The following is a 13,106-nucleotide window of genomic DNA, read 5'->3' as shown; positions in this document are numbered from 1 at the left end:
TGTAAGAGTATCAAAAGCATAATATGCATTAAAGGAATTGAAATTCAAAATCAAGACAATCAAAGGCTCTAGATACTTTGCTGACAGGCACGGATGGAGAGCAATACAGTCTATCGCAATATTGGTTTTTTTTTTTTTTTTTCACGAGTAGAGTAATGCCAATATGCACGTACGAGATCAGACTTGCAAGAGCCAACATCAGTTCTACTCAGGACATTTTGCTAAATCTCCTAATCTGCGGTCGTATCAGAGTTAACTAAAACAAAACATTGAGCCACTAACGATACACTGTCAACCCCTTTTATCGAATTGACAACAAAAAACTGTCACATATGCATGACTCTGTCATTCCACACTACTCACACCGTGCGTGACTTCAGTTATATTTTAGGCGGGAAATTAAAATGCTAATGTAACGTATTAACCTGGTCACTAAACATTAATTTTGCGCCTAAAATTATCACGCAAGGTGCACACAAACCGACTTTACATGGCCTGTGTGAGAAATTCATTAGTGGCCAGTTTAACAGAGGAATGTATGAAATTTCCTTGCATCAGTGCATGTAAGACAGAGAGCCTTCCACAAATGTTTTTAGCGTCGGTTTGATTTAACTGCTACAGTGGTATTAACTTTCAAGAGGGACGGACTGCTCGTAGTTTGTTTCGTAAATTATTATAAAATGAGTCACAGGAACAAAGTTATAGATCGGTAAGAAGGAATTGTTAAATATTACCAAAAATGTAGGGATGATTCTAACCATAGCACGGAATGGTAAGACTATAATAACCGTATTACATACTGATAATGACCCACACTAAGCAAACCGTTTGTTTGAAGCATGACATGAGTATTAGAGCTGTAAATATCAGATACTACAATTCAAATGTCAGTGAAACCTTACCTCCTTGAGCGAAAGAACAACGAAGTAACAGCAGAAGAATGAAAATTTGAACACGCATCTTATCTTCACCAGACGAGAAAAAAGTGGCGCGATTTGTAGGGTTATGAATGTGGTCTTGGCCTTGAAGCGAGTTACATTACATGGATGGCAATCGGAACTAAAAACTTGTCAATGGTTTGTTGCTGTAATGGAAGGTATATATCAGCTTTATCGGATATACGATACGCGTTATGACCCTAAATGGCCAAATGGCTACTTCCGGCGTGATGTCACGCTCTGTAAAAGAAAGTAAAAAATAGAAAAAGATGAAATATGGACATCATAATACTTTAATGAATGGTTCTCTGTTGAAGCAGAGCAAATAAAAGATGTCATCACACAGTTTTCATGCTATTTTTATAAATATTGAAATAAAAATTTGGTCAATTATTTATCAAAGGAAGCATTTGCTCACAAGGCCTTATCTGATTAAGATTTTTACTGCTAACCCTCTTGAGCAAAAAGGAAAAATGTTATTTTACCTTATACAAATAAATACGCCGAGACGTTTTTCTCATTCTTTTCTGGACAAAATGCTTGAACTTAATAACGACCAGAATACTGCAACATGCAGGGCACAACAACTACTCAATTTGACTTTTCGCTGCTTAATTTTCACAAAAACGTTTGTCTGACCATATGCGGATAACAAGTCTTTTGTTGCCTTTATTTAACAAATCTATCGTCGTTGTATTCCACTTTCTCAATATATTTTATGTAACGATGAGACTAGATCTTTAAATAGAATCCGGAAAAATTCATGATTATTGCTTACGCACTGGAACACACCTAGCAATGGGATGAGGTAGCAACGTTAAAACAAAGAAGAACGAGAACGTCATTTGCGAAATAGATACGTAAGTGTAGCGTGTGTTTCGTTGATTTGAAGTAAAAAAAAAAATTGATTTTAAAATCTGTATGTTAGGCTAAACAAACAATTAGTTCAGTGACCCTCCCATATACTCGAAATATTTGCATTTCCGTCGAGTGAAAGTTGAGGCTACATTGAATATGGAAGTTCAAGAGTGTCACTCTGACAACAAAAAAAACAATATTTGTTGGATTTCCCTCTAAAATTTATTCAGGAAACTTTAACCACTAACCTCCTGATTAGAATACAATAGCCAGCGAGCAAGATCTCTTTGAATAGGGGGTGGGAGAAGATGATATGATCGACATTTGTTTAGCAACAAAATTATGCATACTGTATATTTTCTCACAATTGCAAGCTGACTTTCAGCCTTTTCAGGCCTTGTAAGGTATAAACAGGAAAAAAAAATCAGTACATATACTTAATTTGTGCCATTTTCTGACAATTTATGTGGCCTCGAAATATCACAGCATGTTTCAGTGTTAGCTATATACAGTGAAACGGGAAGTACGTAGTGTATGATCTAAGTTGCAATTTCGGCAGTCATGGCTTTAGAGGTGCGCCACACTCGCGTTTTAGGTGCGGAGATCTTAACGAATGCTTACTTAACTTTTTAAAGATGCTACTTTTAGCTCTCCCCCAAATCTACACACGTGCATTTCACTTGTGGAAGTCTGTCGCTTTGGATAATTATTGGGTAAAGATTCTCGCCCATTTATATCTTTTTTCCACTTGCATGTTTTCGCGCGTATAGCGACGTGGAAGATTTGCGTTTTTTGTGTGTGTGTGTGTGTGTGTGTGGGGATCCCAAACTGTGGTTACGGGGCTCTTTAAAAAGTGTTAGTTTTGGCCCTCCTTCAAATCTACACACTTGTATTTCGCTTGTGGAAGTCTATCGATTTGGAGAGTGCTTAGGTTGGAAATTCTCGCTCGTATTAACTTTGTTTTCTGCCGTAAGTTTTCGCGCGTTTAGAGATGCGCCATAATCGCGTTTTAGGTGTGGAGATCCTAATCAATGCTTACCTAACTTTTTAAAGGTGCTACTTTTAGCCCTTCCCCAATATTACACACGTGTATTTCACTTGTGGAAGTTTATCGATTTGGACAGTGCTTGGGTGAGATATTCTCGCCACTATTAATCTTCTTTTCTCTCGTACGTTCTCGCGTGTTTAGAGATGCGCCACACTCGCGTTTTAGGTACGAGGATCTTAACCAATGCTTACCTAACTTTTTAAAGATGCTACTTTTACCCCTCCACTAACTCTACACACCTTTATGTCACTTGTGGAAGTCTATTGATTTAGACAGTGCTTGGGTAAGAGATTATTGCCTATATCAATTTCTTTTCGCTAGTAAGTTCAAGCGCGTTTAGAGATGCGCCATACTCGCGGTTTTGGTGTCTGGACCTTTAAGTATAATTACTAAACTTTTTAAAGTTCAGATTTGCTAGATTTGGCCTATTCTCAAATCTACACACGTGCATTTCTCTTGTGGACGTCTGTCGCTTTGGACAATGGCTGGGTTAAAGATTCTTGCCCATTTATATCTTTCTTTTACTCGCGTGTTTTCTCGAATTAGTTTAGAGTCCCTGGGACTCAGAAATACCGCCCAAATTCCTGGGAATCTACCCAAAGTTGGTCAAAATCACGCTATGCGTAGCCCGGTCTCGGCGACTTTCTAGTCACTAAGTGGCTATATTTCGGCCAGACTGCTCATAACGAAGCGTTCAAAAAATTTTTCTTTGTCCATTTCGCTAAAAACCAAAGTCTTCTCGAATTAGTTTAGAGTCCCAGGGACTCGGAAATATCGCCCAAGTTCCTGGACATCGGCTTAAAGTTGGTCAAAGTCACGCTGTGCATAGCCCAGTCTCAGCGAGTTTCTAGTCACTAAGTGAGCTAAGGAGGGGATATATTACGGCCAGACTGCTCATAACCAAGCGTTTAAAGATTTTTCTTCTGTCCCTTTTACTCAAAACCAAAGTCTTTTCGAATTAGTTTATAGTCCCTGGGACTCGGAAATATCACCCAAGTTCCTGGAAATCGACTCAAAGTAGGTCAAAATCACGCCTCGCGTAGCCCGATCTCGGCGACGTTCTAGTCCCAAAGTGGCTATATTTCCGCCAGACTTCTCATAACCAAGCGTTCAAAAATGTTTCCTTTATCCATTTCACTAAAAATCAAAGTCATCACGAATTAGTTTAGAGCCCCTGGGACACGGAAAAATCACCCAAGTCCCTGGAAATCGACCCAGAGTTGGTTAAAATCACGCTGCGCGTAGCCTGGTCTCGGCGACTTTAAGCACCATCCAAATCGATAGACTTCCACAAGTGAAATGCACGTGTGTAGATTTAGAGCAGGGCTAAAAGTAGCATCTTTAAAAGGTTAGGTAGGCATTGGTTAGGATCCCAGCACCTAAAACGCGAGTGTGGTGCATCTCTAAACGCGCGAAAACTTACAATAGAAAAGAAAGTTGATATGAGCGGGAATCTCTCACCCAAGCACTGTCTAAATCGATAGACTTGTACAAGTAAAATAAACGTGTGTAGATTTGGAGGAGGGCTAAAAGTAGCATCTTCAAAAAGTTAGGTAAGCATTGGTTAGGATCCCTGCACCTAAAACGCGAGTGTGGTGCATCTCTAAACGAGCGAGAGCTTACGAGACAAAGGTAAGTTGATGTGGGCGTGAATCTCTTACCCAAGCACTGTCTAAATCGATAGACTTCCACAGTAAACTAAAGGTGTGTAGATTGGAGAGAAGGCTAAAAATAGCATCTTCAAAAAGTAAGAGAGGCTTGGTTGGGATCCCTGCACCTAAAATTCGAGTGTGGCGCATCTCTAAACGCTCGAGAACTTACGAAAGAAAAGAAAGTTGATATGGGCAAGATTGTGCAACCCAAGAACTGTCAAAATTGATAGACTTGCACAAGTGAAATATACGTGTGTAGATTTTGGGGGAGGGATAAAAGTAGCATCTTTAAAAAGTCAGGTAAGCATTGGTTCGGATCCCTGAAAACACGAGTGTGGCGCATCTCTAAACGCGCGAATACTTACGAAAGAGAAGAAAGTTGATATGGGCAAGAATGTCCAATCCAAGCACTGTCCAAATCGACAGACTTTCACAAGTGAAATACACGTGTGTAGATTTGCGGCAGGACTAAAAGAAGAATCTTAGGTAAGCATTGGTTGGGAACCCCGCACTTAAAATGCGAGGGTGGCCCATCTCTAAACGCGCGAGAATTTACGAGAGAAAAAAATGTAGATATGGGCGAGAATCTGTGACCCAAGCACTGTTCAAATCGATAGACTTTAACAAGTGAAATACACGTGTGTAGATTTAGAATAGGGCTAAAAGTAGCATCGTTAAAAGTCAGGTAGGCATTGGTTGGGGTGCCTGCACCTAAAACGCGAGTGTGGCGCATATCTGAACGCTCGAGAACTTACGAGAGAAAAGAAAGTTGATATACGCGGGAATCTCTAACCCAAACACTGTGCAAATCGATAGTTTTCTGCAAGTGAAAAACAAGTGTGTAGATTTGAAACAGGGCTAAAAGTAGCATCTTTAAAAAGTTAGGTAAGCATTGCTTGGGACTTCCGCACCTAAAACGCGAGTATGGTGCATCTTTAAACGCGCGAGAACTAACGAAAGAAATGAAAGTTGATATAGGCCAGAATGTCTCACCCAAGCACCGTCCAAATCGAAAGACTTTCACAAGTAAAATACACGTGGGTAGATTTGGGGGAGGGCTAAAAGTAGCATCTTTAAAAAGTTAGGTAAGCATTGGTTGGGATTCCTGCACCTAAAACGCGAGTGTGGCGCATCTCTAAACGCGTAAGAACTTCCGAAAGAAAAGAAAGTTGATATGGAGGAGAATCTCTCACCCAAGCACTGTCCAAATCGAAAGACTTCCACAAGTGAAATAAACTTGTGTAGATTTAGATGAGGGCTAAAAGTAGCATCTTTAAAAAGTTAGGTAGGTATTGGCTGAGATCCCCGCACCTAAAACGCGAATGTGGCGCATCTCTAAGCGCGCGAGAACTTACGAGAGAAAAGAAAGTTGATATGGGCGAGAATGTCCAACCCAAACACTGTGCAAATCAATAGTTTTCCACAAGTGAAATACACGTGTGTAGATTTGGTGGAGGGCTAAAAGTAGCATCTTTAAAAAGTTAGGTAAGCGTTGGTTGGATCCCCGCACCTAAAACGGGAGTGTGGCGCATCTCTAAACGTGCGTGAACTTACCAGAGAAAAGAAAGTTGATATGGGCGAGAATCTCTCACCCCATGAGGGAACGCAAATGACTTCTAATGTAGATATCTCTTCCTCGTCTTTTTTTTTAATTCTATGAGAACAGGGCTGTATTCCTCTAAGACTGTGGGTGTAATTGGTAAAAACACTGAGTTCTTATAAATCGTTTAGAAATTCTTCGATCCAGGTCAAATTTATGTTGGTGGCACATGGGTGGGCACTGTATTTGTAGACCGTGTTGTAAGATACCTTAAACTATTTTTACTGTTCATGATGCACTGCTACGTTAGTCTGCTTTATCAATATTTAACTGCTCTGGTCGGGTTTTTAATTTCAATTTGATTAAACGTTCTTTTTATGCGTTCCTGTTAAAAATGATGCAAAGTTGTCAATTTTAGTAATTTCAATTTGAAGACGAGGTCCAGTTAGTACCTTCTTGTTACTTGATGAACATTTTGCGGGGTTTGTTTCACCAGGGCGCTTCATGACGCCTCCTGGAATAAGCTATACCTACCTTAGTTGAATCGTCATCAGTTTATCGCACGTTATTCAGGTTATTGATTGGAAAAATAATTATACTTTTGAACCTTAGTTCCTCTATTTTCAGGGGATGGGGGGTGGGCTCACTTCTTTCGGAGGTCGTTACTTACGGACTTTTACGATTCGTTGCATGTACGAGCCATTGGCCAAGCGATTGGCCGAGCGATTGGTAGCCGTGCATGGTCTACTAAAGCACTGACAATCTATCTTAGCTCCATGACTTGTACTATTAAAGTTTCTCCTCGCCCTTTTTTTTTTTTTTTTGCTCTCGGCTGTGTATTTGTGCGATATTTTGTACACAATAACTTCAATTGCCGAGCATGATAATACTGCACGTGGCTCCCACTGCCAACGACATACTCAGACAAGTATTCCAGATCATCTGGGTTTTTATTCCTTAAGATCTGTGTTAGATTGATTAATCAAACGCTCCTTTACGCCCGGACAAGCATCTCGATGCAAGCTCAGGAGTTTATTGCGTAAACAAGACATTTACGTCTGTTCGCCGCGCTCAACATCCATTCGTAGGCACTTTGGTATCTTTAAGTTCAGTTTGTAGATCTGAACTTGGTTCAGGGGGAGAAGCAGAGGAAGGTTCATGTTGTTTAATTCGTTTATTATTACGGGATTACTTGATTTATCGGCATTCCCCGGTTTTGTCCGCTCACGTTTTTTTCTTGCTCAAGCCTTTCTTCACGTGTGTTTAGACGTGATCCGATATATAATAACCTTGTTTTGTTCCAGATTATTGGCGCCGGTGGAGTCCGCCATCATTTGAAAGCATCGGGAATGATTCGAACGCACTATTTACTTTTAAAGCACTATTAATATCGTGGCTTTATTTTAAATCTTGTCTCATATTCCATCGGCCCTTTCTGGTTTATTTTTTATTTAATATCGTCGACATGTCACTGAAACAGATTATGACGCCTTCCCTGGCCGCAAGACGAAGAACCCTAGTGAAAGTATATAAGGAATGCTTGGAAAATTTCCTACCATTTCTCTGCGGTACTTCCAGTAGAAGCTCCGCGCGTCCCGTCATGATTCCGCACCCGGCCCCCCTTCCCTCTCACCGATTTCTCTTCGTCCCATCCTAGACTAGACATAGGGAGCTTGTTCACAGGCTGTGGTATTTCCAGCCGTGAGACACACACGCTAGGATACCGAGAATAAATGTTTTACTATGGAACAACTTCCCGTTGTCGCACACTGTTGCACTATTTATGTAACCGTATTGTTACGTACGAGGTGGCCTCAACTAAAAGCCTGATGGTTTCTGGAGGTCACCTCGCCTCACATTAAAATATTTATAAATACTGTACATTAAGTGAAAAGGAAAAATAAACAGAATGAATGAATGAATGCATTTAAGACACCAAGTTCATAAACTACAGCTAAAATACAACTAAACAATATAGTTGACTGCAATAACAGTTGATGCAGGATGCAGGCACTTGTTGCGATGGCCGGCAAGCTTAGTATCGCGAGTGTTTGGCCAGAATGCGTCCATTCAGCGGCTGCGTAGGTCTAAAGTTGTCGCACAAGGAGTGACCCTCGTGATTTTTGAGACTTCTCATCGCAGTCATCTGAAAGAAAAATAATTCAAAGGTTTGGGGAACAATCCAGTTCCTGAAAACAATTTCCATGCAGTATGTCCTGAACGATATACTGTTTTCACTTCTGAAGATCATGGTCATTTGATCAGCCGTCATAGTACATATAATGCCACACATATAATGCCATAGTACTGCAGTCATGTAATCTCTAAAGTCAAATGTTATCTACATGTGTCTTATGCATTTCTCGATCCTGTCTTCATATGTCCACTGAGTGACGGCCCTGCGTTACTAATAAGTCTTCGCTCAGTGAAATTTGCAAAAATATTTCATAGGAACCACAAAAAGAAGTTAAGCTTTGTATAGCAGACGTCAGAAAGCATCGTAATAAGCTGATGCCACTCATTCTGGTTAGTAAACAAGACAGTTTTGCATGGATAAAATCTGTAGAGAAATATGAACACGTATGAATATAATAGCAAGAGCATTGACGATAAAACAGTCTTACCACTTCTCTGCTAGTGGAAACTGGATTTTCTAGCACAATCCATTTAACGGACTGGTAGCATGGAGGAGTTGTTAGAGACGCCTTGTAAGTGTAGAATGATGCCCTGGATAAAGCTCGCAGTTGGGGAATCATTTTGTACAGGTTGATGTAGTACATTGGGACCTTGGTAATGGAATCTGCAAAAGAAAAGAAAATGTTGGATTTATAATTCTTTTAATCTTCTTTCCTGAAATCGCGTCCTGATTAACGATACTGAAAGCAAGTCGGTTAAATTTAATACCGGTACATTAATACTAAACTGTTTCCGGCCCGGGTTATTGGGAAAGATTTTCCTCTGTCGGATTGGAGACAAGACGATGTCCAGGTAACAGCTAAAGTCAAGTGTTTTATATACGCTTTGAGCAGGTAAGAGCGAGGAAGGCAAACAGAAAAACAGAAGAACGAAAAGAAACCTTAAGGTAGTACCTAAGCTACGTGTGTTAGAGACAAATTAACTAAAATATGGCCATTTTTCTTGGACAATTCTGTCCAAGGGCCGGGAAAGGTGCAGTGAGGTTAATCCTGTTTGACGTAGCAACCCGTAACACAAGGCCAGACCACAACACCGGGAACTCCATGCCCTACTCTTTGTGATAAGTGTGTGGGTTCTTTGACGTCCCCTGCTAGCCATGTAACACTGAAGATGCAGGAGACGGGGCCTACGGTTTATAGTCCTTATCTGAGAAGACTTGAACGTCTAACCATTTGCAGATGTAATTACAAAGGTAGCACATTCTCTTCAAATATCTTAAGACGATAAGTGTTGGTCCGATCTGGGGCTCGAACCCTCGACCTCCAGCACAGCAGTCCGGCTCTGTACAAACAGAGCTAACCAGGCGGCGACTAATATGTCACAGTTCTCTGAAATCCTATCTGCTTTGATTATCTTCTTCATTTCGTCCGTTAACTGCTTCCAATTCGATTCGTTACCCGTGCCATTATCCTTTATTTTAACATAATACAAAAAAATAAAGCATATGTAGTTATTTGTTATTGAGTCCGGTCGATTTAAACGTTTTTCAGTAATTTTGATCATTGATTGTTACTTATTTTTCCATACCAAGAGAAACACAGCAACAACAGAGAGACCGTCTGGTTTGTCAGCAGCAGCGTGGAAATCGAAGTACTTTGTGTTGTATGTCACCAAATGAAGCTACAAAACGGAAACAAAATGATGTAAATGTAACGATAGAGAACCACCAACCGTTAAAACTTTTATTGAAAGGCCGTGAAATAAAAACAAAACAAAACAAAACAAAACAAATCAAAACAAGTAAAAGAGATCGAAGGAAAGCAAGCAAGTCATACTAGCTGAAAGAGTATGTTGTAATTCTAGATGGAGGGTTTCCTGAATCGTTTGATCGTTTGTCAAGCTGTTTTAATATGGGTAGGTTGAGGGTGCAGGGCCGGGGAGGCATGGGCAAGGGTATTGAAATTGGTTGAAAAAAGAATGATCATCCGGCCTGTTAAAGTGTGGACGTTTAGCGCTCCAAGTAGATGACAATCAATATCAGTTTATCTATACCTTTGTTTTACAATTAAAATGCCGCAATCAAGACGGTCTCTCAAATAAACAATCTTCGGACTATAAACTGAACAACAGCTCTTCAGGGTAGATCTGTCAAGCCCATCCGCGATAGACCTAGGCAATCCTTGGCAAATGAGGCTCTCGCACAGCTGAGGTGAGAGACCATGGCTACCAGGGTAAGATTTCACTGCATGCTGCTTCTTTTAAGAGGTTTTTTTAAAATGATTTTACTTTGAGTCGTGCAGTGAAAATAACATTTGTAAGCCTCAATCTCGTCACTCCTGGATCCAATGGGGGACTTTAGATAATGAGTACGGGTACGAGATCGAGTGCAGAACGACTTTTCAATTCTAGCTCGCAGGCTTCACATCATCAAATCACATAACCATTTCATCCCATGAGCTAGCCTCTCTACGTAAAACCAACATGAAGAGCAAGGGCTCTGGAAACGTCACTGGTTTGAAAATCGAAAATGGTACTCGTACTCAATCTCGCGCTCGAAGTCTAATCTTAAGGTCTCTAATATCGCCTTCTTTGCCGTACAACATTGCAAGTGAGTCAAATATCCTACCACATATTGTAAAGAAAATGTGTAATCTTTTAGCGTTTAGATGTCATATTAGGAAACCATTTCATGATAGCTTGTACACGGTTAAACCCCCTACAGCTAATTTGAGAGTTATTTTAAACTTTAAACCCGCGTAGCTCTCCAGAGAATACCCTGCCTTCCACATCAGCGTGTTCAGACCCTCTGGAGGCGTCACAACCAAAATGAAAGTGAATCTGCTTAAGCTTGTACACTGTGTGTGCCCAGGGACCCCCGATAAGTACGGCGGGAGTTTTGGATTGGTCAACTATTAAGGTTGGTACATGCCCATTGTTGACAAGAACGCCACTGACACTTCCTACCATGTTATCAACAATGAAGCGGTACCCATTCGCATACGGAAATATATGCACGGAAATCTTGTCAGTTTTAATGTTGATAGGAGACTGGTGGATGTCCTCGACACAGTGTGCCGAAACGTTTTTCCAGTCTACTGGACCGCAAATGGCAGTTCCATGATCATACACTGCAAAAATAGGAAACGTTTTTGAATTAATCATCTTTAATCTCATTAGTAAATTAAGCACTTACTAACCAGACTCCTGCAAGTCGATATTTTTGTTAATCATGAACGGTCTCTATCATTTGATTGGATCTTTATTTTATGCCAGCAGAATACTAGCTCACATTTGCCTGGAGTATTCAGATTTAATCTGTCGCTAGTTTAAAATATTTGGCTACAAGACAATTTGATATGACATTCATTTTTCAGGTTACTAAATTCACTATTTCGTGAGCCGTTGCTGAATTTTCCCTTGAGCAAGCATCCTTAAGCTGTAGTGATTGAATTGACAGCTTTTATCATTAATGGAAAAAAATCGTTATTCTGTGACAGTTAGTGTCACGATTAACTGATATTGCCCTAGGAAAATATCTGCTCTCTTCGTATTGTCAAATAACTGGAACAAACAGAATAAATTTACCAGTTTTTCCGTACGTCCAATGCAGTTCTGCAAAAAAGATAGAAAAAATAACCTTTTAATTCTCTTATATAATTCACTTTTCAGTTACCGCGCGTAACATCTTGTAGAGATGTCTTAGGCGGTCATTCTAATGTCTTGCTCCATGCATGCTTGAATCGAATTCTATATGAAGAGTTATATACTGTAGAAAGAATTTAGGGAACGTAATTTCTGCATGGATCTCATAGCCGAATAATAGCACTTGACCAGTTCTATTTTGATCAGTACCAATAAGCTAGCATAAACCATTTATTTACTGCGGTTTACTCTTTCCTCTCTTACACTAATTTTCTAGTATTTTATTCTTTTATTCTAAAATTCATTTATCTAATTAAAGGGCATATTATTACTTTATAGTTTATTTTGTCCTTTCCAGTTTCCTTTCACTGTACTTTACTTTAAGCAATACTGTATTCAGATCGTCAAGTGGAGAAATACAAATACAAATACAACTACATGCAAATACAAATACTGCAGATCAAAGCCTCTCTGAAGCTGATTTGTCCTTGTTATTTTCACGTCAATTTTCTCAACAGATCATTTTGTGAAAACATGATTGATGAGTTATACACACAACTCAGTGAGCAGTAAGCTTTCACATTGCATGCCATAGCTCTACCACTGAGTTATTACTGTGTTCTTATACTGAACATCACATTGTATATAACATGTAGCGGTTATATCGCTTAGCAATTGAATCATTAACTTCTTTAAATAATAACTTCGCTCTTCTCGAATGCAAAATGAACTTTTATTAGCGATACTTAAAAGTTCATCATATGTCAAGTTCGTTATAATTTTTGTTTTCAATTCAGCAATAAAATAGACAGAAAAATGTACTTGTACCAATGCGAACATTCTTTTACATCCGAAATATACTGCATTGGAAAATACTAAAACAAGCCTATATTGATGTGAAACAGAGAGTTTCAACTTTTAGTAACCGTTTTAAGGTTTATAGGGATATCAAGACAACATCATAGCCTTAGTTGGTGAGATTCTCTCAGTATCCTGCGCTTTTTTTCTTAAGAGAGTACAGATATTGTCATCATTCTTGAAGGAGAAAATTGACCGATTTTGAGAACTAGTATCAATGATTCATAGCATTGGTGGCAGTGCAATAAAACGCGAGTGACATAGTTCAGCTTAACGACAGACAGACGAAGAAAACATATTTTATATGCAATCTAAGCATTTCATTGCATAACAGTCGTACCTTGAAGAGCAAAGAGGCATGGAAGTAATTCCAAAATAACAAGGACTAGAGCTTGCATCTTCACTTGTTGTTGCCACACGCCAGCGAAGAATGA

General features: G+C 39.6%; 1 protein-coding gene across 1 annotated transcript; it reads right to left on the bottom strand.

The window, feature by feature from the left end:
- Positions 1-8,071: 8,071 nt before the first annotated feature.
- On the bottom strand, positions 8,072-13,070 carry LOC145485668 (carbonic anhydrase 2-like). The gene is made up of 7 exons (XM_081464322.1): positions 13,013-13,070; positions 11,758-11,784; positions 10,918-11,300; positions 9,760-9,852; positions 9,555-9,642; positions 8,661-8,836; positions 8,072-8,182 (listed from the first exon to the last, which is right to left on the bottom strand). Exons 1-7 carry the CDS (start codon positions 13,068-13,070, stop codon positions 8,072-8,074), a joined length of 936 nt encoding a protein of 311 aa, XP_081320448.1.
- Between the last annotated feature and the right edge of the window lie 36 nt (positions 13,071-13,106).

The sequence above is a fragment of the Orbicella franksi genome, chromosome 1 (genome assembly GCF_964199315.1).
Source record: "Orbicella franksi chromosome 1, jaOrbFran1.1, whole genome shotgun sequence".
In the NCBI taxonomy this organism is placed as follows: domain Eukaryota; kingdom Metazoa; phylum Cnidaria; class Anthozoa; order Scleractinia; family Merulinidae; genus Orbicella; species Orbicella franksi.
This window is presented reverse-complemented; position numbering and strand designations above follow the sequence as displayed.